The following is a 22,395-nucleotide window of genomic DNA, read 5'->3' as shown; positions in this document are numbered from 1 at the left end:
TGAAATATTTTGACCATCCAAACTCTTTTGGCAGATATGTAGATTACCAATCTACAAATCTGGTCCATTGACATATTGGTTCACTTTACGCTTTATATGATAGGTTCGTACGTACTGGTCAGAATATATATACATTTATTTTTATTATGAGACTTGGGTACAAGCCCTTTGCCCCAACTAAAAAAATATAACATTACGAAAAGAACGATTTCAAAGATAAAAATAAAACAATTAGATTACAACAGAATATAACAATATGGAAAGAACCATTTCAAAATAAAACAACTAGGATACAATAATAAGATACAAATTGTTATTCAGTTTTTTACAGACGCAAAATAACTACACAAAACCTAAATTTTTAACCAAAAAAGAGAGTGTTTAAACAACAAAATGTTCAATTCAATAAATTTCTAATTTAACAACTAAAATAACATTGGCCAGATCAACGAGCATAAAACCAACGATAAGGAAACTCAAACAAGTTATATTTATCCATTTATAAAGATGTTTTATGTTAGATACATATATAAATAATCAAGTTGTTATAAATTTCATCTACCAAATCTATCATCAACCGGTAGTGCATTCCAGGGGTATAAGACGCGATTTGAAAAAAATACTTTCAGCTATCTTTTCTCGCAAGACGAGTCAGTAAACTAAGATGATGACCTCTGGTGTCAGTCTCCGCACGGCGATTTAACAGTGGGCTAATTGAAGGATCCAACAGATTATGAAGAATCTTCTTCTTCTTCTGCAGTTTTACGGCGCTTCAGCTCTGATAGGCTGTCTTTACGTCTTTGGATCCTGTTGATTCTATTTTTTTCTTTCTATTTTTTCTTTCCTCTCTTTTTTTCTCTTTTCTTTTTTTCTTTTACAAATCACTTTTGAACAGTGGGGGAATTAGATGTTGTTAAAAATGTTTATTTCTTTGATAAATGACATTAGGTTTTTTTATATTTTCATCTTTAAAAATTGAGTGGATATTTTCTGGTATTTGATGTTTTTTTGATGTTTTTGGTATTAGATGATTTCTGGATTCATTGAATGTTTGACATTCTATTAATGTGCGTTGAATTGTTAGTTTTGCATCGCAGTTCTTGCAAAGTAGCCGATTTTTAGTCTGTTTACGATGTTTAAAACATTTCGACTTAGCTCGTTGATTTTGATGTTTTTGGATTCATTTAATTCTGGCAACACTATTTTGAGAAAATTATTTATCTTGTTCCATTCCTTTTGCCATTTATCAGATACAAGGTCGTTTTTCATCACTCTTATGTCATGATATGGTATTGGAATGATTGATGGAGAATCTGAGTGAGCTTGTGATGCCAATTAATCCACTCTTTTGTTTCCTTCAATCCCAATGTGGCTAGGGATCCAGATTAATGTAATATCATTTTATTACTTAGTGTCGTGTATTTTGTTTTGCATCTGAAGAATTAACTGATGTCGAGGTTTGTACTGTTTTTATGCTACGAGAGTTGATAGCGAAGTTTCCTGTTGAATTATATATGGAGGTTAAGCTATAGCTGTTATTTCTGCTGTGTGTATTGAAGTATAGTTTGGAAGATGATGAGTAAGACTGTTGGTATATTGAAATTGCTGTTGGAATAGCACTGATGCTGTTGTTGAATTTTCTTTTTTCAAGCCATCAGTTAATATTTTAATAATATTTTCGTTATTGTCGATTTTTTCTTTGAATAATATTTTTGCCAGTTCTTGGTTTTTGCTTGCTCTTGTTATTGTTGTATCAATTTCAGTACAAGACATCAGCCATGGAAGGATTTTGTGAGTTACCTCCCTCAGAATTTCTAATTTATCTATTTCTTTGGTATATTCTTTTAGTCTTGTAGCAATTGTAGGAATGAATTTTGCTCTTGTTGATTGATTTTTGGCCATTATGTATTTGTAAGCAGAATTTTCTGTTTGAGATATAAGATGTTTTAGATAATAATTTATTGCAAAGTTTTGATGTCTAAGGCTTAGCGGTATCTCTCCTGCTAAGATATGAAGGCTGTTTGATAGTAATGTTTTGAATGCTCCTAAGCATTTTCTTAGAGCTTCGTTTACTAGTGGTTTGAGGATTTTCATATAAGATTCTCTAGTTCCACCATATACTGGGCCACCATAATCTAATATTGATCTTACTGTTGCTCGGTAGATTGTCACCAAGTGTTTCTGGTGTGCACCTCGTGTATAGTGAGACAATACTTTAATTAAATTCAGAGACTTTAGACATTTCTTTTTTGTTCGCTGTATATGAGTTATAAAATTTAGTTTCGCATCAAATATTATTCATAAATATTAATACTGGGGAGTAAACTCTATAAGATTCTCTTGAAAAACCAGTTCGGGGTATGTTTTGTTTCGTTTTCTTGAAAACAACTTTGCTTTCGATTTAGATTTTGAAAATTGCATCACATTTTCTAGTGACCATTTCTCTATATTCTTCATGGTTTTATTTATTTCCATCTGTATTTTATTAACATCATTATTTTTGAACGAGATGGTTATGTCATCCATGTAAAGAGATATCATTGTATTTTTAAGAATTATTTTTGTTATATTATTGATGCTCAGACTAAGAAGTTAGGAGAGAGGATACTTCCCTGAGGAATGCCTAATTCTGGGAACATTGTTTCTGATAAGGAGTTGCTGACCTTTACAACGAATGTTCGATTTTTTAAAAAGGCCTAAATAAACTCTGGGAGATGTCCTCTTAATCCTGATTCGTATAGCTTCTTTATAATTCCATAATTCCAAGCAGTGTCATAGACTTTTTCTATATCGAAAAATAATGTTACAACTTGTTCTCCTTGATTCAAAGCTTGCCTTATGAAGGTTTCTAGTGATACCAAATGGTCTAGTGTTGATCTTCCTTTGATGCCTCCACATTGTACGTTTGAAATAATTCTCCAATATTTTACATGTGCAACAGGTCAGAGATATTGGTTTGTAGTTGTCTGGATGTGATTTTGATTTGTTTGGCTTACTTATAAGGATTACTATTGCATGGAGCAATATTTTTGGTAGTCTCGCGTTGGGCCATATGTAGTTATAAATTTTAAGTAATATGGCTAATGATTTTTGAGAAAGATTTTTTAACATTTGATAAGATACATGGTCTGGACCAGACGCAGAATCTTTGCTCTTGTCGATTTTATGCAATATTTTTCTGATTGTTATTAGAGTATTATAAATTCATGATGTTCTGTGTTAAAGTCTATAAGTTCATTTTTTTCCTTAGTTTTAAGTTTTTCAAATTTCTTGTTTCGATTTTTGGTGCATTGCTGAAAGTTGTGAGCCAACACATTTGCTATTTTTTCATCTGTTTCATATATTATTTTATTAGTGATGATGTGATTTGTTTTGTTGTCCAAATTTTTATTTTTCATTTTTCTAATCATTTGCCAAACTTTTTAAACGGGAGTATCTCCTTTAATACTATTGATATATGATTCCCAACAAGATCCCTTTTCTTTTCTCACAACTCTCCGAGCTACAGCTTTCAATTTTTTTTAATTTATCAGATTTATTAGTGTAGGATTGTTTTTGAATGTTTTGAATGCTTTTTGTTTCTCTTTTATTGTACTTTTGCAGTACAATCCAGAACATCCCTTAGATATTGAAACGATGTGACTTTCTCTACCTTAATGGCTTCAAAAACAGTGCTATTTCGAATTTGTTGTTGTAGATTGATACAAACGGGACAAACAAAATTGGACACTTTAGATAAAGTACAAATTAGTTTTGAACAACGTTTGTGACACCACTGGTTACAACAGAGGTGGACATGGGTTGGGTTAACCCATGGGTTGGGTTGGGTTGGGTCCAAATTTTTTAAAATTGTGTGGGTTGGGTTGGGTTGAAATTTTTAAATTTTATTATAAATAATTTATTTCTGTATTTTTTTTATTCTTAAACGAACATTTTAACTAGTTAATAATCGGTGTATTTTATATCGCTGTAATATCATTGTATCTTTGGTCTATCGTTTCCACTTTCTTTTTGTGATTATTGAGTTGAGCAAAAGTTAACTTCTTTTCGATCGAGAAAATTAGTTTTATTTACAAGTATGGCAGAATCAGAAGAAATTCAGCGTCATTTGAGAGGTTTGTGTGATTTAAATTTGCTAAGTTTGCGAAAGTAAAAAATCTAATAAATTTCACATTAACATTTTTACATTTTTTATGTTTTAATTCCTTTTTTAAAGATTTAATTGTTATTTTTCATAATTTCAAATCTCTTCAGTCTTTACAGTTACACTTTACAGACATCAGAATTTTTTCTCAATTGCTCATTTTACTTATTTACCTGATATTCATGTTTCATTTTCTTTCTTTTTTCTACCTAGAAATGGTTTATTTTTCAAATTTTAGTTGGGCGCTGTTGAAGTTTAGAAATCCCATTCATTAGATAAATTTAATTGATTGATTGATTGAACATACTTAAGTATTTAAATATTTATTCTTTCCAGAAAAAACAGGGTGGTATATATTAAAAGCACCCACAAATTTAAAATCAGAAATCTGGCAGAAATTTCACATGGTTTTCAAAAAAAGGAAAATGATGAAAGCGAAATTCCCGTGAATTACTATTGTGCTTGTATTAAGTGCAATAAGGTATATCAGTTTAAAGATTCATCAGGTAAAAACTTTGGCACTAAAAATCAGCAAGAACATATTAAACATTGTGCTGTAGTCTTGCCAAAGTCACAGTTGAAAATCCAGCAATGCTTGAAACGAAAAATTCAACTGTCTCCTCAAGAATTAATGATGTTGAAGCATAGACAGATCTTTTTCTGTGTTGATGGTTACCACTCATTCATATCTGTTGAAAATAAAGGGCTTCTCAATTTGATGCAGAGCTGTGTTGAGTTAGGTGCCAAATATGGAAAGTTTGATGTTTCTGACGTTGTTGTGGGAAAATATTAGTAACATTTAATTTTTAATTAATTTTCATGTTATTTTATTACACTTGCAGTGTAATTACTTCACCAGTGTGTTTTATTACACATATGATCTTGTATTTTTGAGTTCTGCTTTTTAAATATCATTTGTAAAAATTTGCCTGTTTGGTAAAATTGCGACTCGTGCAGATGGGTCGTGGGTTGGGTCGGGTCGGGTTGGGTTGAAAAGTTGCATTTTCAGGCGGGTTGGGTTGGGATGGGTTGAGTTAAGTGATGGGTTGGGTTGGGTCAGTAAAAATGGACCCATGTCCACCTCTGGGTTACAATGCTGACACTTGATTGAATTGTTACCTACACAAGCTTTACAAACTTAACTGGGCCATCGTCCAGTAGCTGTGGATTGGATGGGTTCACCAGTGTTCATTGCTTTGGTTTTGCTGATGTTGACTTTGAATCCATGATCCAATCTTCAAACATCTGTGCTGCATTTTGCTCAGACGTGGCTGTTAAAACGATATCATCAGCATATATTAGATTCCAAATGTCACCAGTGCGTATCGGTTTTGTGATTTCTTCCATCCCAGTTATAAATAACAGTGGACTGAGAATCGAGCCTTGGTGAACTCCAACGCCGATGTCAAATGCATCTCTGTTTCCAATCGTTGTGCTGACGAGAGTCTTAGTATTCGTATACATTTCCATCACAAGTCGAACAAGATATTCTGGAATGAGTTGTCGACGTAGACTCCACCTGATTGCTTCACGAGGAACTCGATCAAATGCTTTTTAAAAATCTACAAAAATGTGTGATAGTTGTTGATGCTTTGCGAGGTACTTCTCTTGCAGTTGCCGAAGGATGTGAATTGCATTAATTGTTGATTTCCCCCTAGGAAACCAAATTGATAATTTCCGATTGTGATGCACGACGTTAATCTTCTTTCAATGATTTTCTCGACAATTTTCAGGGAGTGTTCTAACAGACATATACCCAGATATGATGAACAGTTCAATGGATCACCAAACGTGGACGGCAAATTCCAAACATGATCTTACCAAAGATTTATAAAGGCATATGAACGCAACATCCGACAGGTCCCTGATGTTTCTAAATAAAATTCCTAAAATACGTTTAGATTTTTAAATCTGCGTCATAACGTGCTCTTTAAAAGTAAGTTGATTATCTACGATCACTCCAAGATCACGTATGCTCTTTACTCTTGGCAAGATATGAGCAACCCCATTCGAATCAGTAATTTCATAGATTGCTGAAAAACATTTGCCAACCGATATCAAACTGCATTTACTTATGTTGACTTTGAGACTCCATGTATGAAACCAAGACATAAAACTGTTCAAGCAACTTTGCAACAGTGTACCATCTTGCCTGTGGTGCCAACAATGTACCAAAAATTTTAGCATCATCAGCATATAAAAAAATATCGCTACAAACTGAGTATATGTCGTTGATATATATCATAAACAAAAGAGGTCTGAGTACTCCACCTTGGGAAACTCCACTAATAATAGGTTTAGCACTAGATACTCGACCGTTTACACCAACAGCAAATGTTCGTCCATTGAGGTAATTTTTAATCCATCTTATCAAGTTGTCATGAATTTTATATTTATATAATTTAAATAATAATCTGGGGTGGGAACTGGTGTTGAAGGCCGTCTCTAAATTAGTATATATGACATCTGTAATGTTACCTATTTAAGCTGAGGCAGTTATTTCATCAATAAATTTTAAAAACTGCAGTGTGATTGAACGAAAGTGCAAAAAGCCATATTGTATAACGACGACGACCAAGTTATCGAGAAGACTCACGATGCACGTACAAACTGGCGCTATAAAGAAGAATCACATGAAAGAGAAACATAAAACTAAAATTACTAGACAAATCTTGGACCACAATGTTGAAATCTTACATTACAATAACAACTACGATACTTTTTAACAATTACGTTAAAAAGCATATTTCATGATTTAAATAGACCTGCATGAATAAGATTAAAAGAAACAATAAATAATCAAAAAATTGAACCAGTTATTAAAGTGTCAGTGAACGTCTTAATTAAAAAATATCTACAATAAACATAAAATATTACCTGTAGGGGTAGATATCAATTTTGAGCTTTCTTCCAAATTAACAGTAAATACAGCATTACATTTACTTTGAGCTGTTTGTTGAATATCCAATCTCTGTGAGTCTTGCAAAGGCTGGCAACATGGAGTAGGCTGCTCGGAGAACGGTGTGTGGTAATTTCCATCACGGCACAACATCTGATAAGCTTGACAACTATTGAATACCAATAGACAAACATGTTCGTTTTTTACTAACAAAGTTAGTTATAATAATGATTATTCCCCTTTATTGCAAATTAATAAGCAACAAATTTATCAATCATAGTATGGATTTCGTTAACGAAAACTAAAACGAATAAAACCAAAAGTAATGTCTTAAAAAAACTGAAATCTTCCAAAAAACAAAACAGAATTAAAACAAAAAATTAAAACGAAAAAAAGATAATTTGAAAACTTGTCTTTTTATATGAAATGCACAACATTCTCTAGAACATTGATGTTGTTTTTGATTTTCATCCATTTGATGCTTAATTCGCGTTTTTGAAAATTAGTTACTTTCAAAAATAAATAAATTTAAGCATCAGTACAATATCGGTCGTCGTCGGTGGGAAGTTTTTAATTTATCAAATCGATATAGATAGAGAAACAGGAGAAAATATAGATTAAAGTTCCGACAAATTTAAGAACTCACATGGAAACAAATCATTTGAAAAACATTTTATTAACAAAGTTTAAACATTGTTATAAATTGTATATAATTAGAATGTTAGGAGGAAATAAATAAAAAAAATATAATAAATAAATAAATAAACAAGTCAATTAATATAAATAAATATAATAAATTAGTCAAATATATATCTTTATATAGCTTACATTTCTACAATTCAAAGACACTCTAGCAAATTATCACGTGCCTCTTATTAGTAAAATATTACTAATAATAATGAAATAAATTATTACACTTTAAAAAACCCTTTTCTATTTAAAAGTACAAAAATTAGATGATAATTTTTTTGGGTTAAGTTTTATATTAGACGTGAGTCAATATAATTTTGAGAGTAAGCAAAAATTTCAATTGGCCGCCATACTGTAAAGATGCGTTTGTTGAATGCCAAAATTGTAAAATAAAATATCCAGAGACCAGAATACAAAAAGTCAAGTGTATAAAAAAAAGTAAATAAAATGACGACAATAATAAAAAAGAAAAAAAATAAAAATTATTAAAATAAATAAATTAAAATAAACAAAAGAATGAATGAATAAATAATAAAATGTTATAAATTATAAAATAAAAAAAAACAAATAAATAATTAGTTGAAAGAAAAATATTAATTAAAATGAAAAACAAATTTTGAATAAATAAAAATAACCTTAATGATATTTACACCATTTAAATTTTTCAAAAATAATGTCAATCATTAATAAAATTAAATTTAAAAAATGAAATAAAAACTAAAGAAATAAAATCTAACTTTAATAAAAACAAAAAGAGCCTAGTTTTAAATAAATTATTATTCATTATAGCTATCCATTTGAAAATGAGTACAACAATGATGAATAATTTGGAAAAATGGTCTCTTTCAAAATACATATCATAGGATTATGTTATCGCGTCGTAATTAGGCAAATACATAAAATGAAAATAAATTATAGGTTTTATTAAAAATTAAAAAGAAAAAATTATTGACAAGGTTATTTTTAAGATTGTTTTGTATTTGTTATAGATGACTTCGCTACGATTTCTTGGAACTGTTTACTATATTTACTATGTTTAATTTGAATGTTTACTATATTTTAACATTCTCTGGAATAAGGTTGTCAACTTTTCCGTATTCTTTCTATAAGGATTTATTTTCCTTGTTTGCATTTAGTTTGAGGCAAACACGGAGTTTCTGTTTTAACATTTTAACATAATATTTCAACGATTTTATGTTGAGACATCCAAATTTATAAAACACCGAGAAAACTTATGCAAAGCAGCTGCTCACAGACGTAGACAACCAAAATCAAAGAGTTTCTTTCAGTTTCTGTTATCAGATGGTCCAACGTACTTTTTATCCATGTCAACAAAATACCATACATAAAGTGTTCAGATGTTATTTAGAACAATCAATCAATCAATCTTCGTTTTGCGTCCAGAGACCCGGTTTCCCGAGGTAGGATGTTGTTTTCTTTGCCATCAACCTTTTGCGCCAAATTAGACGATCGGTTGTATCCATTTCATTTAAATTTAGAGCTTTCATGTCTTGCTCGATTGTTTGCAACCAGGACTTCTTTGGACGGCCTTTGGGACGTGTGCCAGGTACCTCAACATCTGCAAGAGAAGTTATGGCACTGTTTCCACTTCGTTTGACATGACCAAACCATTCGTCAGTCGACATTCGTCCTTTATATCATCTAAACCAGCACGACGCAGGATTTCGGTAGATTTTATTGGTCCTTCAGACTAATGTGACTTTCTCTATTTTAATGGCTTCAAAAACAGTACTATTTCGAATTTGTTGTTGTGGATTGATGCAAGCAGGACAAACAAAATTGGACACTTTAGATAAAGTACCAATTATTTTTGAACAACATTTGTGACACCACTGGTTACACTGCTGACACTTGATTGAATTGTTACCTACACCAGCTTTACAAACTGAACAAGGCCATCGTCCAGTAGCTGTGGATTGGATGGGTTCACCAGTGTTCAATGCTTTGGTTTTGCTGATGTTGACTTTGAATCCATGATCGGCGAGTCTGGTGTTCCAATCTTCAAACATCTATGTTGGGCGACACATGATCCGCCAGGTATAACTTTGACGTTTTTGAACAGCCTTCGGTATGGTTGCTTGACAGCGAAGAAATCAATTTGCGTGGCTTGGCTGATGGTTCACTTTTGTATGTTATGAGATGTTCAAACCTCTTTCTAAAATATGTGTTCAGTAAACAAAACCCGTGACTTTCAGCAAACTCAATGATGCGGTTGCCATCTTCATCCCGTTTTCCATAGCCAAAACCGCCATTTACGTTGTCAAAACCATCTGTTTTCTCAACAACGTGGCCATTGGGATCACCTCCAATCAAGATTGTTTCATATTTTGGTATTGTTGAGATGGTGTCAGAGAACGCAGAAAAAATAATCATTGTTTGCTTTTCTATGCGAAGTTTGATCCACATAAGACGTGAATTAATCCTTTTAATATCCAGTACTTCTTGGGCTAGCGGTTCTCTGACAAAAATTCCAACACCATTTTTGGCCGTCTTTTGACCATTCCAGAATAGTTTATATTTTTCTTTGTCTGAGTTGACATGACAGACACCATTCGATTTCCATCGGGTTTCCTGAAGCCAGCAGATGTCAATCCTTCTATGCTCGAGCATTTCTGCGATTTCCATGCTGCGGCCAGTCAGTGATCCAACATTGAGCGTTCCAAGTCTAAGTACCATAGAGGGGCCATTCTGAATTTTTCTGCAACATCCCTCCGCTATTGCATACTTCCCAGGAATTCTTGCACCCCTTGACCACTTAAGGCCTGCTGGGGTCTAGGGGTCGTTGTTTTTCTTTGTGATGGCATAGGAATAATTTGGGGAAAAGTTTTTACATCCGGACACCCATCCTGACGAATGTATAAACAGTTTATTTAGAACAAAACAAATCATCTTAGTTTTCAACAATATATATATATATATATATATATATATATATATATATATATATATACAATATTCTATAAATTCTACCGAATGTTTGGCGTTAATATGTTTGTAGTTCGTTTTTTCGATTTTTCTCACTAAAGTTTTTTGGTGAACGTTTAGTTTATTAAAATTCAAAATAAACTTATTTTTCGAATTCATGCTGCAAATAAGGCCATATTTCGATTCCGAATGAATCATCATCAGTGCTCCTTGCTGTATATATAGGGAAATATTGACTTTGTCAAGATGAACTTTGACGTTGTAAAAATTAACTTTGGTGTTGTAAAATTGAACTTTGATGCGAATTAGGTGTCAGGTTTCTTTATTGGCTGGTCATCTTCTTTGGTCTCCTTTTCTTCATCGATAGCATCATATTCTTCTTTGTCACTATTTACGATTCTAGTTTTTATTACTTCTTTGTTTTCGTTGTTGGTTAAGCGCCGGGTTGGAAGTGATGTAGTCATTTTTTGTTGTATATTTATTTTTGGTTTATTGAAGTCAATTAGGACTGCTTCTGCAATTTTAAGATGCGTGTAGTTGCTGTTCTGGTATATTACTTTGGTGTTGCTGTCGAGGATTTCACGGCTAATAGTGATTGAGTGTGTTGAGTCCAAATGAGATTTGATAGCACCACTCTGTTTATGCATCGTAAGCCTTCTAGTCAGTGAGGTAGTAGTAATCCCGATATATGAGTCATGTTGACGTGCACAGCCGTCAAAGAGGCAATTAAATTCATATATTACGTGATTACGCTTTAACTCAGAGTTATCTCTAGGACTGCAGTTGTTTTTCAGTATTAAGTGAGTCGTCTTTTTATTGTTGTAATAAATTCGGAGTTTAACTTTACTATTTGGGTTGGTTGGTGTATATATATATATATATATATATATATATATATATATATATATATATAGCCGAGCATGAAAAGTTAAGTTTAAAATATGATTTAAATATACTTTCAAAATTTATATTGAAGTCGGAATGGCAAAAAAACTCCGACTTTTACTCTGGGTGCACCAAGAATTTAGATTCCGACCGACTTCGACAACCTTATCAAGAAAACGACAACACTATGGAAAAAGGCACGATCTTTGTGCACGAAGAAATGCATCAGAAAAGAGTAATTATTACGTTCAAAAATAGTAATAAAAAAATTATTTAAAAAAATAATAACCTTTCGTAATATCTTTTTTGTATCCTAGATTTTAATGAGCATGAAAAACCTTTTGAAATGAAATAAAAACTAATTCATAATTACCATAATAAAGTTTGCCATTACAAAAAGCACTTTAATTATAAACAATATCTTCAAATTTTGTTGATTACAAAACTTTTATATGTATTTTAATGAAAAAAAGTTTCTCACAGTAACGATTTCTTGAAAAATTATCAGCAAATTGTAAATTTGCTAATTGCTTCGTTAACAATCGAATTGCCGTAATAAATGAAAAAATAATCATGAAGAAAAAATTGAATTCATATCTTTCTTTATTTTTTAAGTCATTTGATTTATAAAAAAAAATAATTACTTAATTTAACTTAACCTGAAATAAGATATAAGTACTCACAATCTCCTACTCTCATCTGTACCGTTGCTTCAGGTCAGTGCTGATAATATAAGCTAAACAGACGGCATATTATTTACATATTAATAAATTTTTATTACGTCTTTTTTTAAAGGAAAAAGTATGGCTAAAATGGTGTATAACTACCATAAAAAAGATTGCAAAAAAGATTGCAGTAAATACCAAAGCTTTCTCACGTACTCTTGTATTTTACAGACATGTTGCAGTATAAAATTGAAGATAGACGATGACAAGTATGCTAGGTATATTCCATAATCTGACCATTCTTTAAATCTTGTTGGTAGAAGGACAGTTGACAGCAATATTTTTTGAAATGTTCAAGAAAACATTTTTTCTTCATTTATATACAGACGGAAAAAATGTAGAAGTTCCAAAGTCTACACCGACTTAAGCCACTGAGCCCTATGAAGCTATAAACATTTTGACTACAATGAAAGAATTTGAACTCATGGTCACGTCAAACTTGTGGAGCTACTTGCTAGATGAATTCACAAAAGAAGTCAGTTTCTTAAAAAAACCCAAGACCTACCTTTTTCAAATTTGTAATACAAATTTTTCTTGTAATAGCATTTGTCTTATTAATAGAATTTTGTTCTATTTTTCACTTAACTCTTATTATAAATTTAGCTTTAATGTCTCTTATGATATTTGAGTCTTACTTTTAGTGTCGGCATTTTATAGTGGTCTGTTATCACCAAAACCTTCGTATTTTAACTTTATTGTGGATGTTTATAATTTGACATATATTTTATATGCTTCTTTTTTATATCAAGAAATTTTAATTCTCGTTTAAATGAATCGTAAAATTTTCAAATTTCTAAACTAACTCAAAGCAACTATTTTTGTAAAACATTGTAGGCTTTCTTTTAACTTCCTCTCTAATTAGAGCAAACAAATTAACAAACTCCAGTTTTTTCCATTATTTTGAAACTTTTAGAACTTCAACATTGTTCAGTTTATATATTAACGACCTGCTAACTAATCTGAAATTTACAACAAAGTTGTTTGCAGATGATACAAAAATCATGAGTTCAGTTTCATCAAACAAGGAAGTTGTTGAACTCCAATCTGATATAGATACGGCATTCAAATGGACCCAAGACTGGCTTTTGCGATTCAACGTTGGAAAATGTGTTGTAATGCATTACGGATCAGATAATAACAAATGTCCTCTGTATATTAATGGAAAACGCCTTGTTGAGTCTGAATCTGAGAGACCTTGGAGTGATTTTTTCAACTAATCTTAAATGGAAGAATCAAGTCATAGCGGTATCTAACAAAGCAAATCGGATGCTTGGTCGAGTGAGGAAATCTTTTGGAAGATTTGATAATAAATTGCTCCGCAATTTATACATAACTTTTATTCGACCACTTTTGGAGTTTGCGGTGTCAGTTTGGCCCCAGATTTGGAGGGTGATATTGAAGAGATTGAAAGAGTCCAGCACAGAGCAACAAAATTAGTTCCTTCTATATGAAATTTTGCTTACATTGATCGTCTCAGAGAATTGGATCTAACAACATTGGTAGAAAGAAGAAGAAAAGGAGATTTAAATCAGATATTCAAAAGCAAGCACACAATGGACAGAATTAATTTAATAAATCAATTTAATAATGTTGTAACTAGAACGCGAGGTCACAGTATGAAATATTACAAAGAAATAACAATACATAGAAGCAGAGAGAATTACCTATTCAGAAGAACAGCAAATATCTGGAATTTATTGTCAAATGACTCGTCGATGCGCAAACATTAAATAGTTTTAAAGCGGGTATTGATTGTTGGATGAATAACAATCAATTAACGAATTGGCTGTGCTAGCATGCCTGACAGCATGCTCTCTAGATATATTTCCAGAACAGCATTACTACTACTACTACTACTACTACTACTACTACTACTACTACTACTACTACTACCTCTCCTCTATTGATAACACTTTTATTTAAATACTAAAATTTAATCGGTTATCATAACCTTATTTGAAAAATTATTGGACCATTTTTGTTTCAATAATTCTAACATTTTGAAGATCACTAGATCAAAAATTGAAAACAGATTTTTAAAAAATTGTTTAACTGTAAAGACTATAAATTACTTTAATTATTTAAAAAAACTTTTATTTTGCGATAGACTTAGAGCTACAGCACCTCCAGAACGCAAACATTTTTGAAAAATTTAACTTTTCTATACAAAATATCTTTTGTTTCAAAGCAATAATTTTTATTTTTTTCTATTATTATATTGTTTCATTAATATGTTCAACTGAAATTATTGAGATGTGTTGGCTAGTTTGAGAAATATAGCGTTTTACAAGTCTCGAAAAAAAATCACTTAAAAATTGGAAGGCGGTATCATAAAAGTCTTCATAACTTGGAAAATAATTGAAATATTTCTAATCAAATTTTATTTTGTCGATGAAATACATTGAGATACTTTCTGTTAAAATTTTAAAAAGAATCGGAGATGATCAGGCGTAGACCATGGTTCAAGTTGACAAAATGACTTAGATACGTAAATTGTATCTTAAAAATTAAGTGATAAAAATCCAGTTTGAATTCGAAATCTGACCCAATTTAGCTGTTTTTGGAAAAATGGCCAAAATTACAAAATAAAACATTAGACTCCTTAAAATTTCCAACTACATATTTCTATATTGTTGTAAAGTACTAAAAAGTTGTACTTCTAAATTTTCAAGTACAAGTACAAAAACGATGTAAAATTACAAGTACAAGTACTTAGGTGTCAACTACAAGTACTTTAAATTGGCACACGAGTATTGCATAGAGTGCTGCACAAATTGCATTATTGTTATTATTACTGAGTGCAAGTACCAAGTATAGCACCGATTACTGGTTAAGTGAACTTAATACAATGTTTATTACAAACATAAAGGAAAAATTTTATTTAAATACAGTAATTGATGATGAAAACATTATTAAAAATAGCGATACATAAATAAATGAACAATGCGAATGAAATATTGTGACATAACCGGTAATATGATCAAAAATATTTAAATACATTAAAATTCTCGAGAGCGTTGTCCTAAAGAACGAACGGTTAAAAGTAACGGACAGTGTTGCTCATCCCGGAACTTTTTTCTGTTGAATAACTCCTAAAGAGTGGACATTTCGAAGTAACGACACACAGACTTGTTTTTGAGTAGAAAATGACTTTCAGGTTTTAAAGAGCGTATTATTTGCTGAGCTTGTTTACAATTTGATTTGTTCTTCTATTTTTCATTATCTTCTTTTTTATTAAAAATAAGAAAAAGCTAGTTGATGCTGTAGGCTGTACCGACTGTGATAATTCTATGGCATCATCTGTTTGACTGAAAAGTTAGCAGAAGCAGTTTAGGACAACCTTCAAAAAAACTTGCCGGCGAGGCTGTTGGCGTTGATATACAAATAGTTAACAATTGAGAATAGGCTTCCAGAAGTCAGCTCACACATATCCAACGCAGATAAGAAAGTTTATCACAACGTTCGCCCGTTTTACATCTAATATACAAAAAAGCATCAAGACCGCCTAATTATAAATAACTTTTTTTGACTTGCTCTTTAATAGGATAAAATTTTCACCTTTGGTCATTAGTCAAGAACAAAATCCTCTTTTTTTAAAACATGAAAATGTTTTCAAATCCTTTAATACAAGCTATACTGATGTTTATTTGACTGGAATTGCCAACTTTAATCTCAAGCTCTGAAAAAAAGCAATTTACCCGTGACATATCGCTGAAACAGAAAAGAATGGATGACTGTCATATAATTTTTTGGGATGGTGCCAAATCTTAAAAACAAAATGAAAATTAATAGTGTATTATCTAAATTGTTCTTTTTAGATTTAACTAATCTTTTTATTTCTTAGAAAGAAAGATACTTTTTTGTTGATAATTGTTTTGCTCATCTTGAGATTTCCTTTTCAAATGTTGTCATTAAATATTTACCAGCTAAAGCAACGTCATGCTTGACTTCCTTAGACTTTTGACTTCTGGGAGTGTAGTTTTGGCATGAGAAAAAATCAGAGTGTAGATATGGGGGTCATTGAAGCGGATCCTAACATAAACAACTTTTTGGTGTTTAGAGAAATATATAACTATGAATAACAATTACACGTGCCGTTAAATTTTGATTATTTTGAAGATCAAGGTGCTGTAGGAAAAGAGAAAGAAGAGGCACCTAACTAAGAAATCATAACTGCAAAGATGACATTGCATTATATCAAAAAACTTACACATTATTTAATTCATAAGTGCAATAGATTATTGTTATAACTTTCTGAATCCATTGAAAGTCTTTTAGAATAAAATTTTAAAAAAATTGAAAAATTGCTAAACAGACAACCATAGATGATTTTTTTCTGATGAAATATAAAAAAGTGTTATTTTATAAAACTTGTAATAGCAATATTCAACTTATCACAATTGAAATTTAATGTTGAGTCTTCACAAAAGGACAGCTCAAAGGAGAGGATAGTTTGGTCATTCCCCGACGGTGTCTTCTCTTGATGACTTCTGCTCTAATAATTTTTATAGCATCATCGAGCTTTTGATCACCGAGATAGTTCAGTCGCTAGAAGTGCCATGTATACCTCTGCTGTTACGAGATGGCATGGTTCAAAAACTTTCTGTGGTATGGTGTGGTGTGGAGAGTATAGCCTTTGTGACACGAAAGTTTAATTACAAGTATAAAATAACAGGTAAAAAGCTCTGCATTTGACTGAGCTTCATTGCAAAGTATAAAAAAACCAAAAAAAGCATTAATTATTTATTCGGCAAAATTCTTTTGCAGTCGTTATTTCGTTTGTTAATCAATTAATTAACAAACAGAATAACAGCTGTAATAGACCAGTGAGAAAGAATAGATTTATGGTAGATTGAAAAAAAATTAACGAAATTCATTTCAATGAAGAACTATAAAAAAGAAATCAAAAATGCAATTTAATCCTAAAATTAAATTGATGAAACAAAATGTTGAAAACAATTTTTCAAGTTGCATACTTGAGACTCCCACAATGTTCACATTGCAAGCCAAATGCCTTCGAAACTGTGCATCAACAAATAGCTTAAAATGAAAATAATTAAATCAACTCAATAAAAATTAAATGCTCATATCGTAAGCAATCGTGTCAAAAACTGTTCATTAACAAATAGCTAAAAAATAACTTGATAACCACCATTTTATCTTCGCTTTCATTTTCTTCAAGTTTCAAGAATAAGCTATTGTTTTCAACATTTTCATGAGCACTTAAAAAAAATGGAAAAACTTATTTTCCAATAACAATTAAATAGAAACTAATTCAATTGTATGAGTTGAAGTAAAAATGTATCATATACTTATTAAGCCCTTTCATACAGATTGTACAATTATAACTATTATTTATTATTATTATCTGAACATTTATATAGCACCGGTTATAAAACCAAGATTTTCTCACAGGCGCCATCCCAAAATAAAAGCTCATTAAAAAAAGTATAGAGAAACCAAGCATAATAAATCAAAAGTTCAAGATTCTAATATTATATAAATGTAGTTAGTTATTTAAAACGATTGCTGGCTTAACACTGCGTCGATTGTTGATGTTGTTGAATGACCTGTCCATAATTCTCACATGCTCGGGCCACGATCTTTCATCCGTGACGAGACTTGAATATTTAGCATCAACGCATAATCGAAAGGATGTAGACAGCTGCAGATCATCCGGTCTGACATCATCATCTTTTTTCTTGCAGGCAGAAAAACATGAGATAGCCTCAACTTGAATTAATATAAGATGATCATGTACATAGCCGCTAAACATTTAATCATGTATGTAATGTTGATGTAAAAAATTCTTTTTCGAACAAAAAATTTACTAGCCGATATCTTGGAGTCAATAAATGATCTCGAACCCACAATGATTATAATGTTTAATTGCAGACGATAAAACACGTTTTGAACGATTTTTTTTTCAACTAGTGTAAAATTGTCATTAACACTGTATTCATCATTGTTTTCAATAATTTTTTTTAGATTCGAAGTTTTCTGTTCAAGCGCTTCAACGTAAACACGTCCCCGGTGAAGCTAACTTCATTAATATTAATTTTAGCTGTCAGACCTGCTGGTTTTTGTATAACAACTGACAAATCACCTTGAACTGATTAACAAGTTGCTTAACATTTATTTTTATTTCGTTCAATATGCTGCAATTTTTGTTTAGCAAATCCACAATTGGTTTCAAATCAGCGAATGGTTCCAAATCCTCAGAAACAGGCGCAGCCACTCGCAATTGCTCATATTTCACTCAACTGTCAAAAACGTTAGTCACAAATGCGGGAAATTTATTGCTAAAACTATTGTCACCAATGAACTTCAAAGCGTCAATTAATTCATTAAATCCCTGTTTTTTATTAGTGTTAGACGAGAAGTTTGGCAGACTAATTTGAACGGTTTCAGCTTCAAGGGGCAAATTTTTTTGGCAGCAACCATATCCTGAAGCCGAAAACATTCCACAGCAATATTCAACAAATTAACATCGTCAAAAAGTCATTTAAACCAAAAATAACAAAAATTCATAACAAATAAATTTTTCCGACATTTTGCATGTACATCCATACATTCAATATATATGCATCATACATATATATTAATGTGTGTGTGTGTGTGTATGTGGCGTGTGTATATACAAAACACAATACTTCCTTATATCGACAACATGGACAGAATTCCATAATTAAGCGAAAGCCTACACAAATTTTCGTTTAACAATATATAAATGAAATACGCAAAAGCTAATGAAAATATTCTTGTTATAGTGAAATAAGTGAAATTTTGAAAGCAGAGTTGGCCATCGTAATGATGAAAACCTGGAGAATCTTATACTGCATCAATCTTTCGTCAATGTAGGCCACTTAAACTCTTACCATCAACCATCAAGTTTTATACTTTACAGATCTAGAACTAACTTGACTTATCAATGCCTAATGTTTTTTAATACTTACCACAACACAAACTTGTAGGATAGCGATCACAAAATTTCGGTGCACTAAAGATGAAAATTTTGAAATTTCGTAGTGCTAGATGGGAAATTTCATTTCTAAGGTGGCATTAAGTTTTAAAGTCAAATAAGTTTCTGTGATTTATTTTTGCTAATAAATATGTACTTTTTTAAATAGTTGCAGCTCATGAAGAATTTGTCAAAAACGGCCCGCTGGTAAAATGAGCTTGAAAACTCTGACATGAACCATAAATATAATAAAAATAATAAGTAAAATAATGTGTGAACAAGTAAACTTGATTTGTCATGAAGATTGAAAAAAACAACCAAGAATCTTCTCTTTGGACACAATTTAAACTTTTATTAGGAAATTTTTCAACGTGTTTGTCATTCCAAATGTTACCTTGAAAATAAAATGATTAAACAACATTCATCAATTATTTATCGAAACAATAAGACAATATTTTTTATCATTTACTGTACAGAGTTAACGTTGGTCTGCATAGAAAAAGCGTGATTAAATTGTGGTAACGTCTCATGACTGAAAAAATAGGAATGAAACAAAATAGAGAATTGAATACTTCGTGCAACTTACTCGTAGATGTTCAATCATATTGCAATTGTGAGGTTTGATGAAAGTTTATTCTTATTTTATATATTACAAACTGATATATTTAGTAAACTGAAATTCTATTATCTGAAACTCCAAAAATATACAAGAACAATTTTCACCAGTTGGTGCAAATCGAATTTTACATTAAAAACATCAAAAACGCGTCAGTTTGCTGTCGGATGTTATCCTGAGGTTCTAGGTTCACAGTTTCATCAAAAAGAAGCTCAAAACGATTCCGAACCTCCGCATTAAACTCGTTTTTGAGATTTAAGTTTTTAAGTTTTTCAGTATTGAAAGTACTTTGTTGTTTGGAAGAGTCTTCGATTTTTTCAAGAAAAACCTAAACTGCGGATACAATTTTACGATCTGATACGACATAACATGTGTTATATGCACGGCAGTTTTTGACGAAAAGTCCACCATTTTGTATTGAACAAAATATGGTCTAACGGAGAAAACTCGCCTTTTAGACTTTTGTATGTTCGTAGCATGGACGGTTTGTTTGGAAACCAAAAGCTCGCGGGGCGAAGGCTCGTCATTTCACACAAGTTGATCATATATATATATATATATATATATATATATATATATATATATATATATAATTGTTATAATAATACATGTACACTAGACCGTTTTATTTTTATTAAGAAAAAAAATTTTTTTTTAAACCAGATTTGCATATGGGTTTATTTTGTGTCATTTGATGATATAAAGACAAACACCAAAAATAAATAAAATCAAACAATGTTAAGTGACCTCTCATTGATGAGATTGTTCAGAAAATTCAGTTTTTTAAAGCATTTTTTTTTTAAATTAATAAAAAATAATTGTTTTTAATTTATTATGAATATTTATATATTGTTTTATTATAATGTAATGTATGAATCAGTATAGTTCTTTTTCTAAGGTTCATTCATTAATTTCCTGTTATGCTCAATCACCTGATACATCAACTGGCGCTGATTTTCATCATGAGTAAGTGCTGTATTAAAATCAGATGCCAATTTAACTGCTCGCTCAGCACAATCATTAACTACCCGTACTGCAGTCACTATCTCTTTTGCATTATTGTAATCCTCTAGTTGTGGCCATACTTCTGGATCAAAGCAAAGAAAATTTTGACTGAGTTTCAATGTAGAAAATAAATTTAAAGACTGTTTTGTCACAAAATCTGACAAAATCTTGGATTTGAAAGAACTTATGTGTTTTGGATCTACTTTTCTAACATCATTTTTTTGTTGGTTTATATAATGCTTTAACCATAAGCCTTTTCTCATCGACATTAACCAAATCAGAAACAAATGTCATTCCAACAAGATCTTCGCTTAGATACCAAAGATTCATTTTAATTTTTTTCATTGCTTTTTTTCCAACTTTGCAATCAACTTTTTCAAATAATTCCTGAGTTTGAAGAAGACATAAATCATTGTAAGGAGCACTACAGCTGTTTGCTGCACAAAACCATGCCTTTACATATACAGTTACAGTAAAGAGACAAAGTCTCTTTAATGCTTGTAGCTCATGCGCAGTTAACTTCAGTTGCTCATGAAAGCAAAAAATCTTCAAACAATAAATTCCTTTGGCTATCCAGCGAGCCCTGTGATAAGCTCCTGGAGGAGTGACTTGTACAGCAGTAGGATCTGAAACTCCAAGAGTTATGAGAGAAAGCCTAATCAATTGCAAGTAACCATGTCGAGGTTGAGTATTTTGCAGTTGGTCTTGAAGAAAATCAATCATAGCTACACGATTTTGCTTTAGCTACAAATTTTCATCATTAGTCAAAGAGCAACCAGTTGTTACCTTGTCAATCGATGCATATTTTAACTGATTAATTGATGGCCATTGATCTTTAAATCTACTAAAATTAGCAATTTGAGGGCCAGATGAAGTGAAAAATAAATCAAATAAAGCTGTTCCAATAATTTTAAGAATATGATGCCTGCATGCTAAAAACAAGAGATGTTTATTAAAGGATTTCTTAATTATTGTTATAGCACCAGTATGAATGCCAGTATTAGAACTTGTTGTGTCAAAACACAAACAAGCCAACCAATTTGACACGCCTTCCCAATTCTGAAGTAACTGAACTATTGTGGTTTCTATGTTTATGCCAGTACCGCCAACCTTTGGTATAGCTATCAGTTTTTCTACATTTTTCTCTGATACCACAATTGGCAGGCGATCTATGTTTACACCATCAAAATCAGGTAAAAGTTTTCCATCAAAGTGAGCCACAAGAGGTGTGTTAGGCAAAAATGTGTTTTTGAGAGTTTTTTCGATAGATTGTCGTATAGCTTTTCTAGATCCGTAAAGAGAGCTTGCTGACAAAGTGAGTTCATCAACGTTGATTCCAACTGCCTTTAATGCTAAAGCAACTATGTGTTCTATAAGTTGTTCCCTATAAGTTGTTTTTGTACAATCTAGACTAGCCATGAACAGTGGGTCATCTACTTGACACCTTTTTTTAAGTTCATTAGTTTTAGGAGATATCGGAGTACTTCCTGCAATTTGATTCTGATGGTATTTGCTGACACCCTA

The 22,395-nt window shown here is 31.3% G+C and overlaps 2 protein-coding genes across 2 annotated transcripts; both read right to left on the bottom strand.

Annotated features, from left to right (window-relative positions):
- Positions 1-10,037: 10,037 nt before the first annotated feature.
- Positions 10,038-10,379, bottom strand: HELRODRAFT_152668 (hypothetical protein; the record flags this gene model as incomplete). Its single annotated transcript, XM_009023202.1, has 1 exon — positions 10,038-10,379. A coding segment is annotated over one exon (342 nt), but the record flags the coding sequence as incomplete, so codon positions are not given.
- A 10,512-nt stretch (positions 10,380-20,891) lies between these two features.
- HELRODRAFT_127882 (hypothetical protein) lies at positions 20,892-21,065 on the bottom strand (the record flags this gene model as incomplete). The annotated part of the gene is made up of 1 exon (XM_009023201.1): positions 20,892-21,065. A coding segment is annotated over one exon (174 nt), but the record flags the coding sequence as incomplete, so codon positions are not given.
- Between the last annotated feature and the right edge of the window lie 1,330 nt (positions 21,066-22,395).

Source organism: Helobdella robusta, assembly GCF_000326865.2.
Source record: "Helobdella robusta unplaced genomic scaffold HELROscaffold_35, whole genome shotgun sequence".
Lineage (NCBI taxonomy): Eukaryota > Metazoa > Annelida > Clitellata > Rhynchobdellida > Glossiphoniidae > Helobdella > Helobdella robusta.
Note: the sequence above shows the minus strand (reverse complement) of the source record. Positions and strands in the feature narration are given on the sequence as shown.